Source organism: Notothenia rossii (genome assembly GCF_949606895.1).
Source record: "Notothenia rossii genome assembly, chromosome: 7".
NCBI classification, from domain to species: Eukaryota; Metazoa; Chordata; class Actinopteri; order Perciformes; family Nototheniidae; genus Notothenia; species Notothenia rossii.
Window position 1 is genome coordinate 22,368,815 of NC_136905.1, and position 11,385 is coordinate 22,380,199.

Sequence of the window (11,385 nt, forward strand, 5' to 3'; positions counted from 1 at the left end):
TGTGCATAGTCAGCTTTACAGTCAGATCTGTAACCGTGCACTTCTAATCTTTCAACAAACTGGATGGGTCAACAAACCCTAATACACAAACCAATGAAGGGATAACACTCAACTAATCTATCGTTAGCTTTATGTGCTAAAAGGCTTTCAGGGCTTTTTACTGGAGGTGTTCACACAAACATGTTGCCACCCAGTGACGTCCCTGGAAAAGCAGTCCACAAACATATGGATAAGTACTGACCAAACTCAACAGCCAGGCGTGCTCGTGTTGCCATGGATATTCTTTGAGGAAAAATATTTATTGCATTTAAATTCAGCTACGATGAATGAGTTGCAAACTGTGGATGTGTGCAGGACTTTTGATGTTAAGTGGTGGAAGAAGCATTTATTTGTTGGGAAAAATGGCACTATACTGCAGCCAAATACTGCATAAAAAAAACAATTATCATGCAAAATCGACCTATTTCACTATTTTATACTACTGAATTACAATTATAGATACATTCATGTGTTTAACCTCTTTAATGTGACAGATGTTTTTGTCATTGTACCATACAGTATATACTGCCGGGTATAGCTTTAGTATTTAACCATAGGATCATTAAAGTAAATACAGTAAAATACACGATAAATAATTTGTTGATTATATTTTGTATTTCAAAACTGATTATAAAACTTCAAAGTACCCGGTCTTCAAAAAGTTAAAAGCACAGTATGTATTAGTTGTATAGTGAAAGTAGAGTCCTAAATTGCAGAAAAAAAAATACTCAAGTAAACAATTAACTCCAACTTGTAGGTGAGGTAATTAAGTAAATGTACTAATCTACTGTCCACCTCTGGTTGTGTCAAATTCAACATCCAGGACTGAGAAATCCTCACCGCCACATGCACGTTGCCCACAGGATTCACTTGTTTCTTGTTTCACTGGCAGTGGCAACAAACTCTGGCAGCTGGCTCTCCTGCTCAGTACAGGCGGGGCTAATTATATCCAGCTTCACTGCCCAGCACACAGCACACTTTTAGCCCTCCAAAATCACAGCAGCAAGTGATGTTGACAGCAGGCCTGACTGTGAGTCACCTGCTGTGCTCACAGAGGTGCTTCACTTCTGCTCTGGGCACACCAGCGAGCGATGAGGAGAAGACTTGTGAGAGTGTGACACACGGCTGTACGCAGGCCCAAACATGGCTCGCTTAAGAGGAACGAGCACAATGAGTCACAGAGAGGATGACGGCCGGGGGTAAATTGGTAGTAGATATTTCTTAGAAGAGCTGGAATCTATTAGTTTTAAGTGAAAGAAGTAGCTTTCCTGGATGTTCAGTTACTGTGTGTTTGAAAAAAGAAGTGTCATATTGGACAATGGAGCCTGGGCTGAATCTATATAATGACCACGTATCTACTGAGGAGACAAAGCTTAGCCGTCATACATGCAATCCATTATGAATAAGAATCTGTGTCATCAATCTCCTTTTGTAAATTAAAATAAAGTCATATCTTTGAATAAAATACACCCTCTTATTTTCAAAACCCAGCAGTAAAGCTGGCCACTCACTGGGTGGCCTCTCTGTCCCTGTGCCACACCAGTTGGAGTTAAAGAGCAGGTTACACTCAAGCAAGACTAAGTAAAATCCTCATGTAAACACTGCTGACAGATAAACCCGTTGCACACTGATGACTTACTGTGCTGCTGTAATTTTAACTCATCTTCAGATTGCTCTTCTGCAAACCATTTTAGTGGTTGCGGTCAAAATGCAACACAGCTGCCGAGAGGCTAATGCTTTGGCTTTTTCTTCCTGCGAGACACCGAGCCTGAAGTCTGACCATCTGTTTTATGTCAACTTAAGATACACAGGTTGATATACTCTCATGCCTTAGCAGGGAGTCTTTTGAAGTCAAATGATGTAATAGATTCATAAATATCTTGAGAAATCCATTAAGGATATTATATTTCACTACAAATGTTGTTCTGTTTTGCAAGGTCTGTGCCTTGCAACCATGACATCCTGTGTCTGAATCCAGACACAGCTTAAGCACGAGTGTATGCCTTACTCATCTTTTTCTTCCTGAATGTATTTACAACTTTTCTCTTTTGAATAGCCCTAAAAAGGTCCAATTCACATTCTTTATTTACATTTTTTTTAAAGTATTTTAAAGAAAAACTGAAATTGCATTCAAACCAATTACATTTTTGTGTAATTGCCAATTATAATCACACTTTTGGAAATGTGAATAACTTCAAACAGGAGACACCAGCTGCCACATGCAGACCTCTTAGAAAAACCTTTCGGCCACATTCACGATTTTATGAGACCAGAAGAGCTGAGTGCAGTCAGACGGAGACCTCAGCTGCCAAGGTCCATCCGTTGTGATCACTGGCTTTTAGGCTATTTTCTCCAGTTTTCAATTTGAATAATTACAGAGAGAACGGCGTCCTAAAAAGTATAACCCTGGGCAGAGAATGAAGTCCACCGCACTGTGATGATGACATTCACATTTTATGCGGCTATTTCCAGTCATATCCCATTTTATACAGTGGGAGAGCATCTCTGGGGAGATACTATATCTGTAAAGCGTCTTTGAGCACCCGTAAAAGCGCTAACAAAATAAGTCTATTATTGTTATTATATGTTTGAACACACTCTTTGTATTATTGCCTCCTTGGTTCTGTGAACTTGAACTTGCAGTTTTGTTAACTTGTTGCACCACATTTTGTATCCACAAAAATATATATCCCTATCCTCTCCTCCAGGTCTGTGCCCAAAGCGTCCGCACTGCAGATGCTTTTCATTGCTGGATCTTTGTCCAGATGAACACATGGTCAACATGTATGTCTTTATGGTTTCCATCTGCCAGAATGAAAAAGCCAAATATCATTGATTGTTCTATATGTTCATTGAAGTGTAGTTCAAACAAGGTGAACACAAGGTTTTGCTATTACTAAGCTGTTGCATGCAAAGCTCTTTTAGTGTAGATTTTACAGCAAAACACAGAATCAACAAATGTGATGTTTTTTATTGACAAAATGTTACATCCTACAAAATACAAACAAGTGGTCCATACAAGCACTGCTTGTAAATGTCTACACAACCTATGGGTCTTGGTGCGGAAATGAACGACCCACTGACTATGGCGATGCGTTTCCAAACTATCTACAGCTTCAACACTCCACTACAAAAAATAAATGAAACATCAGAAGGCCTTGGTTGCCATGTCACTAAAGTGTCCTCTGACTGGGCTGCAATCACATGCTGCCCTCTAGTGGCACAAACTAACTCCTGCGGTTTAACGTCACACTCCACCATCTCAGACAGAGCGTCATACTGTAAAAAAGCAACACAGACATGTAAAGAGACCTCATCAACATTCCTGTGACAATAATTAGCTTGTATACGCTCCATACGTTGAGCCTGTGCTGTAACCACCAAACAGCATGACAGGCAACATAAGTCTGTGGCCTGAGGCAAAGAAAAAACAGATGCACACTCGCACTGAATGAATCCCATTGAATCGCTTTAACAGGAAACAGTGTGTGGAGACAAACAGTGCAAACCAAGCCCTAGGGGTGTAGCAGCAAAATTGATTTGGATTTAAATGAAATACTGGTTTTAACATCCAAAAAATCTGATCAAACAAAGTGGCAATTAAAAAACGTAATTTTTCAAGGAGTTTCCAGTCATAAATGAAAAACGTCTTAACAAATTCACTGTTTAAAAATCCCTCTTTCAATGATAGTCTCCTAAAGGGATTCACTCCAACAAAACAAAAAATATACCAACCACTAGCCTCTGATATACAACATATGCAGAACTGATGACCAAATACAGCAAAGACCCTGATGTGGAAATAATAAAACAAAGAACAAACTGCCCTTCTTCAAACTCTGAGTCCTCATTAATCTTAACAGTCAACATAGATCACCCTGGAACGATTTAGCTCTACATGACAGGAAATGATGTGAGGTGAAATAAGGCCAACTTTATAATTGATTATCCGGAAATGGCTCAATTCTCTGTGAAAGCCAGTTTAGAAAATCAAAGCTTCTGTTTCTGTACATCCTCACTCAAACTGTAAGTACTCACTGTACTCATTGTGTCTGTATTCTCAGATGTAAAGACCTGTTTGCATAATATATTAGCAGGAACTCAAACACTGCAGTGCTGATGTATGGATTGAGGTTATATGTGGAAGTTGTGGAAAGGTGTTGCAAAAATATTTCTACATTGTGCTTCCAACTAAGATTTAACTTCGTCCTCAAGGACACGTGTAGTGTAGTAGGACATAGATAAACCTCACAGAACAGAAAGTGAGTAAATGAACAGTTCACCCAAACATTTTTAAATAAATGTACATTTACCTATACACGTACCTGTAGTGCTTTGGATCAATCTCCAGTGTTTCGGTGTGAGTTGCATCTCAAGCAGTCACAGTCTTTAGCCTCATGAGTTGTAGTCATTATTTTTGATGCTTTCCAGAAATAGATATTGCTGTTGTGTTTTTCTGTAATTTTTTGGAGCTTTCAGCTACTTAAGCCGAGTGCCATACATTTTAGTTTTATTTTAGAGAAGGCCGATTTGTCTATATCTCCAACTCTGTGCAGCTCACACCAAAACGATCTAGATTGATAAATAGCACTACAGTTAAGAGAATAAATATGCATTTTAAATTTAGGGGTGAGCTGTCCCTTTAATCAACTCATCAGAATGTCATCTTCACTTAACGGCGACTCTTAGAATGGCAACCACTATAAAACGTTTCTTTGTAGCCATACAATGATCCCTTTTCTTCTCTTTTGGTTTCTGGGAGTACTCAGGGCAGAGGGATAAAGCCATTGTCAGGGGCATCTCCCAGAATAAAGGTGGTGCGGCTCAGCGATGGAGAGGGTGAGGCCAGGCGGAAGGCTGGGTTGATGGAGTGCAGCGAGTCTCTCCTCTTGTTGCTTCTGCTGAACGGGGGGCAAGGGGGGGCCACAGGCTGGCGAGCGTCCTGCGGCAAGCACCCAGCGGAGAGAGAAGGCTCAGAGGAAGCTGCTGCCGGGCCGGAAACCTCCAGGTCCAGAGGGGTGGCCTTTGGGGTTGCTGGGGGGCACAGCCCATGAACATCGTACGAGTGGACCATCCTCTCCAGCACGTCCTTGGTGCTCTGAGTACACTGTGTGGAGAGGGAAGAAATAAAAGGAATAAGACACATCATCCGTTGGTGTTATAAAAGGCAGAGCTGTGTCAGCAGTAACAACATATATAGAACATTCTGCAACATGATTAAAAGGATTGGATTATCAAGCACAGTGAAAGCGGTGATAGCACTGATGGAAGTGGGAGACTCAAATGGAGAGACATGGAAGAAGTGAGTTAGATGCAGACAATGAAACAGTTAAGAGGGAAATGTGTGGAGAAGCTGCTTCCTCTTGTTTTTCTTCTGGCTCTGATAAAAGTAGAAACAGAGATAGTTTATGCAGACTTGTATTTCTGGCGCCTCCATGCATACACAATAAAGCCCTTGATACATAAGAAAAACCTCTTATCTAACTACAGAGGACAAGCGTAAGATCAGCAGCTTCAAACATGAGGGATTTAGAGCGATTGTTAATGAGACGGGAGTGAATGATAGTGAAGCATGCACACTCACAGGTGAGGCAGTGAACCCATCCCAAGCATAGACAAATACAAAAATAAGCAAAGATGCAATAACTTAGAAAATAAAAGATGACAGCAGTTACAAACCCAAACGGTGAATGATAAGTGAAGACATGTTGTGATGCTTTATTGTTGAACCCTACTCTTACCATGGACCGTCTACATGCAGCAGTGCCCTTCAGGCTGTGCAGGACAAAGCAAAATCCTGACAGTTCTCCTCCTAGCAGGGTGGATACAGTACAACACTGAGTGTCAGATCTAGCAATGACGTAACAGGCATAGGAAACAAATGTTTATAACAAATAAACCCGTATGTTCATTAATTATGCCTACTGAAATAAATATAATTACCTTAGAAAATACAACTGTTCCAAAACATCTTAAAATCCCAAGTCAGGCACATCAAGACTTGAAAAAATGAAGAGGCAAAGTAAATTCAAAACAGAGGCCAGATTTCAAAATACAAAAGTTATGTTTATTTAACACTTTTAAAGAACACGTTTTAGGTGAATAAAATAGGTACGTAAAAAAGAAAGCAAAAGTGTAGTTAAGAAAATAAAGCAATATAGCTTTTGATAATACGTCTTAGACATGATATGCTGACCATATTGAATGACAAATGTATTGGACACATGTGGCAAATGACCTGTGATAAAGTGCTGTTGAGTCAAATACATAATATGATATTAAACATTTGCATGTTCTAGGAAAAAAGCAGTTATTAAGACCTTTGTGTGCAAACACATTCACAAAAAACACACAAGCAAACCCTGCAGTACAGTAACAAGGAGGTAGATACAGCAACATGTTGGATAGAAAGAGTGAGCAAACATAAACACAAGTCAAATATCAAAAGGTGCAACAACGAACGTGTTCAATGTCCCACAGCACAAATAATATATCTGCAGCAGGAGGACTCAGCAACTCACCATCACATGAACAAATGATTCATTTCTGACTGTAACAACTCTTACAACTCTGTGTCCACTTTCTCGCCTTTGTACCTGCTCAATGGTGCCAAACATTGTTACAAGAGGCTCCCAAGACATTTGGTTTTTAAAGTTTAAACAAGAGGCACAGAAGTATTGTTTTAGCATGATGACACCCTTCAGTAGATGTTATAATGCCTTTCTACAGTGGATATCTGGCGTTCTAAGCCATCGCAAACTCAGATGTCCAGTCTAGTTAGAGACTACCTGACACGACATTCACAACGTTTTTACAAACAATATAGAATCCACGTCTTTCATAAACACTGGGCACATATTTAACTCTACTTTAGGGACTGAAACTGAAGTCTGGAGGATGGAGGAGAGGACACACAGAGGGGAGAAGGCACGGGGTGGGAGGGACAGCCTAACAACAACAATAACAACAACGCAGGAGCTAAGGGACAGTCGGGACTCAGGAGGGGCCACATGCTGCTTCATCCTACCATGTGTGCGTCGCTCTTGACTGTGAAGGGAGGCAGCTCTATCTCCGGGGCCGACACAGCAGGGATCGCCTCGTCGAGAGACAGGAAGCCTCTTCTGTCAATCAGACTACAGATCACAGGGTTATGAGAGGGTGCACTTACAACCATACAAATAAATAACACAAGCAGACTGACACAAATGTCCCACACTATGATTAATAACATACAGTTAATATGCAATACAAAAGAACTGTGGAACCTTGACAGAGAGAAACCAATATGTTTCACAAAGGGTGAACATATACCCCTCTGTTTTTAGACTTTTTGGGAGAGATTTAAATGTATATCCATGCATAAATTGAGTTGTGCTGATTTTGAACTGATGGTTTGATTCCAGACTTTTTTCTGAACCTTAATAAACTTGAAATAGTACATAAAAACAGGTACTTATTCATTTTAAATGACACATTTGACTAATTTCCACTCTAACGTTGATTGTAAATGTCATGCCATCTTTAATGAAATGTTCATGAAGCATTCCACTGATACTAAATATGTGTGAAAAGTCTTATGGGACGGGGACATATTCACTCACCTGGGGGGCATGGGGCCACATAAGGTCGCACAGCAGTTTGTTATAATACTGTTGTAACTGTACGGGTTCCCAGACTCCTCTGCACACCTTTTACTTGACCAGGAGCCTTTAATCTGCAGAGTGAGTACGGTAAATCAAGTAAGCTGTCAGTTAATGGATAAAGTCTCAAATATCATGGTTGTATCATTATGGTGCATGAATACTTACGTCTTCATTTGTTGTGAGGTTTGAGGCGATTAGGTATGTATGGAAGCCTGAGAGGCCCAATATAGACCAGATGGAGAAGAAACAAATCACCAACTCCACCACAGTGCACAAGGATCAGTCAAGGAATGGTAATATCAACATTAACAATAATTATTTAAGGCAGATGGCGAGAAAAGAAGTGCATAAAGGCAAGTCATTGTACTGCAAATTAAACAAAACCTTCTCAGATAATGGCAGACCATTTTTCAATATTAAAATACTAGATGTAAAATAAATGGAATTACATAAGAAAAGAAAAGTTCCTCTAAATTATACCGGCGCAACACTGTTAGTTATTACAAAGAAACTACCAACTTGTGACCAAGATGTAAACAATGGGGTCTCCCTGCTAACATTTAGTCGCTTCTGAGAATCATTCATCCTAAGTTTAGACAGTATCTTGTTGGCTTACATTTGTTTTGAGATATATTTATCCTTAATCATGGACACGTTGTTCCAAAGTCTCAAACGCTACAGAAATAAATCAGAGCTTTGGCTCTATGAGATAACAAGTAAGGACAATGTAAGTATTTGTTCTGAATTTATGAAAATGACTTGCATTTGATGCGCTCAATGTAGAAATGAACCCACACCCTGACTGTGAATAACAAATCTCAGTAGTTCTCTGTAGTTCTGCCGGCTATATTTGCCTCTAACTTCATCTCACGAGAACATGAGGCAGCAAACCCTCTTCTGCAAAGCCATCTGCCTAAAAGCATTGCTCTGCTGGATGCTAACTCTCTGATCCTATTAGGCGTGGGCTTAGACTGAGACGCAGCAGGAAATGCCTTGTCAACAGCGTGACTTGTGTTATTTCTCGACATAAACAAGAAGCAAATATATAAAAGATCTCATCTATTTCATTAACAGATTATGTGAGAGCTGGTATCTACAAAAGGATATCTGGCAGGGCTCTCTTGGATGGACTGGACGAGGCTTTTACCTTCTTGAGAACCTGGAGAGAAAAAGGACAAATAGGAAATAAAGTTATCTTAAAGTGATTTTTGATAACATGACAGAAACATCATACCGAGTGCTTTATGCTTTAATACTTTGTGAGGATACTTACGCAGGGTAATGTGCGTTATGACACAGCCAAATATGAAAGACGTCAGAAAAGACAGAGAGATGATGAAGCTGTAGAAAAAGCGGTAGTTGCGTTTGCCCACGCAGTTTCCCACCCAGGGACAGTGGTGATCAAACCGTTCTGAGGGGGGGAAACAGGATATATAGAGATAAGAGGCAAGTTTATAGCAGTTGTAAAGTTTCTAAGCACGGCTTGATGCCAAATGTGTTGTTTATTAAACAATAATAAAACACTACCCTGGTACTAGAAGGGCCTTTTCATCAAATTATGATTTTCCTGGTTCAGTAAAAGGATAGATCCAAAACATTTTAAGACCGTAATCAGGTGAGATTACTGAAACTGCTGTAATCCTTCCTCCTATTCATTTGGGGCGCAAAAAGAGATCCCTTCCTAATTTGATGTAAATTATTCGAAAGACAATCTTTGCCCAAATGTATTGCAAAGTTTATCTTATAATTTGAGGCTGAATGGTAAACAAGTAAACACTTTAAGGAGAACACACAGAGGGAATGTTTTGCTTAAACTACTGTAACGTTGTATGAAACCCACATGATTTGATTATCTCTGAATGCAGGAGCATCACACTCGCTTCAGTTAAACATTCTAGCACTGAACAAGGTTTGTAAGATGTGTCGCCCATTCGCTTCATGGGAAGCATGCGAGGGGGAGATCATTTAACTGTCAGCATAAAGAGGGCGAATGACTAGAGCAAAAATGAATCCTCACATGTACGCACATCTACATACATACATGTGAGGAATGTCTTAATACAGACATGGGAAAATGTGAGCAGGATAGACTTTCCAGCCAGGCTAATGCTTTTAAGTTCACCCACTTTATGTCTAAGGTAAGAGTATGTTGGTTTGTGGTTCTATGTAACTGTTTTGATTGGTACATTTCACTATAGTAGGAAGGTGCGCTCCACGTAGCAAACTAGTGGAAACCTGGCAGCCAAACAGTCTGCATGGTATGTTCCCCATGGCACTGATATTAAGTTGTTAAGTTTAATTAATGCAGTTAAGTGGTGACTTCCCACCACATCCTTACCCACACAGTTGTCACACAGGCTGCAGTGGGAGGTCCGAGGAGGGCGGAACATTTTACATGTGAAGCAGTATTTGAGCTTTACCACCTGCTGGTTGATGAGGATCTCCTTGGTTCGAGGAGGGGGGCGATACGTAGAGGATCCTGAGGTATCTTAAAATAGAGATGGGGACAGAAGGGACATGTGCACATTTTATTTTACCCATTAAGCACACAAATGATATGTCTGGCTGTTGCTGTCTTCATACATGGTAGAGAGTAAGCTGCTTAGGTCTTGGTAGGCAGTTCAACCACAAACACTCAGAGATCCCCCATATGGCAAAGCTCCCTTACCCCATCTGCCCCACAGTGATTTTGCAACTCCATGTTGTACCTTACCTATCTGCTTCTCTATGTCTGCTGCTTCATCTGGGGTAGCCCTAGGTAAGATGCCTGGGTCTGTAAAGCTGGTTCTCAGCAGGGAGAAGACCACAAACACAAAAAGGGCCCCACCAATCACAGGTATAAAGACGGTCAGATGTTTCACCAGGAATGGGCAACTGGAAAAGAGATAAGTTTGTTAGTGTCTGCCTGCACTAGTCAAACCCACATTTAATCCCTTAGTATGTTGTCACGAAACTCTGCGATGAAAGTATGAAGCAGGAAGATTGTTCAACTTCCACATTAGTAAAATACATGACATGTTGCATTCAGGGTTCACTTGAAACAGTCATACAAAAGGAAATGTCTAGTTACTCACTCGAATGCAAAGAAAAGGCCACACGTGACAACAATAAGGCCTAGTGTCAGAGGAAGGACACCGCTCTGACTGGGCAGGATGATCCGTCCATCGCAGAAAAACCTGTTCTTCCCCGGGAATACTTCCCATTTCCTCCGCGACCGTTGCACCGTCTTCTCAGTAGTGTTCTGTGCGGACTGAGGCAACACCGACAGCGCCCTCGGGTCGATCTGCTGGTACTCACAGTTTTTCATCATGTAAACAGTATCGACACGGTTCGAAGGTAACTAAAAGGCACACAAAAACTCTCCTTTCTCGACACGTTTTCGAGAGACTGTTGTCTCCAGATTAAGTCATTGTAGGTTGGTATTTTGCCTGTTCGGTTAGCGTTCAGTTGTCCATTCTGAAAGCTAACGAAAGCTAGCTAGCGAACCAGCAGAGGCATTCTTCTCCGTAGCAGACTTTAACAATATGAATCAGTTCCCGGGATGACTCAAGGCTAACTACCATGTTTAGTAGTTAAAATAAAGTACTCATTTTGTTAAATTAAATCGTCTTTATCATAAAATCCAACACCATCTGACGGTTTTTTGCTGGAGCTTCTTGCAGCAGTTCACATTTCCTTTTTTTTTTTTTTGCTGTCAGCCAAT

The 11,385-nt window shown here is 40.6% G+C and overlaps 1 protein-coding gene across 1 annotated transcript; it reads right to left on the bottom strand.

Moving 5' to 3' along the window:
* Positions 1–2,990: 2,990 nt before the first annotated feature.
* On the bottom strand, positions 2,991–11,385 carry zdhhc18a (zDHHC palmitoyltransferase 18a). Its single transcript, XM_079693951.1, has 9 exons — positions 10,757–11,385; positions 10,396–10,556; positions 10,021–10,170; positions 8,956–9,093; positions 8,790–8,841; positions 7,848–7,950; positions 7,641–7,753; positions 7,067–7,172; positions 2,991–5,146 (listed from the first exon to the last, which is right to left on the bottom strand). Exons 1-9 carry the CDS (start codon positions 10,990–10,992, stop codon positions 4,805–4,807), a joined length of 1,401 nt encoding a protein of 466 aa, XP_079550077.1. The 5' UTR covers positions 10,993–11,385; the 3' UTR covers positions 2,991–4,804.

Coding starts and splice junctions, on each gene's coding strand:
- zdhhc18a (XM_079693951.1), bottom strand. CDS start 10,992: ATGATGAAAAACTGTGAGTACCAGCAGATCGACCCGAGGGCGCTGTCG. Junction 10,171..10,395: donor AGACATAGAGAAGCAGATAG/GTAAGGTACAAC, acceptor CTCTATTTTAAG/ATACCTCAGGATCCTCTACG. Junction 9,094..10,020: donor CCTGTGTGACAACTGTGTGG/GTAAGGATGTGG, acceptor TCCCCCCCTCAG/AACGGTTTGATCACCACTGT.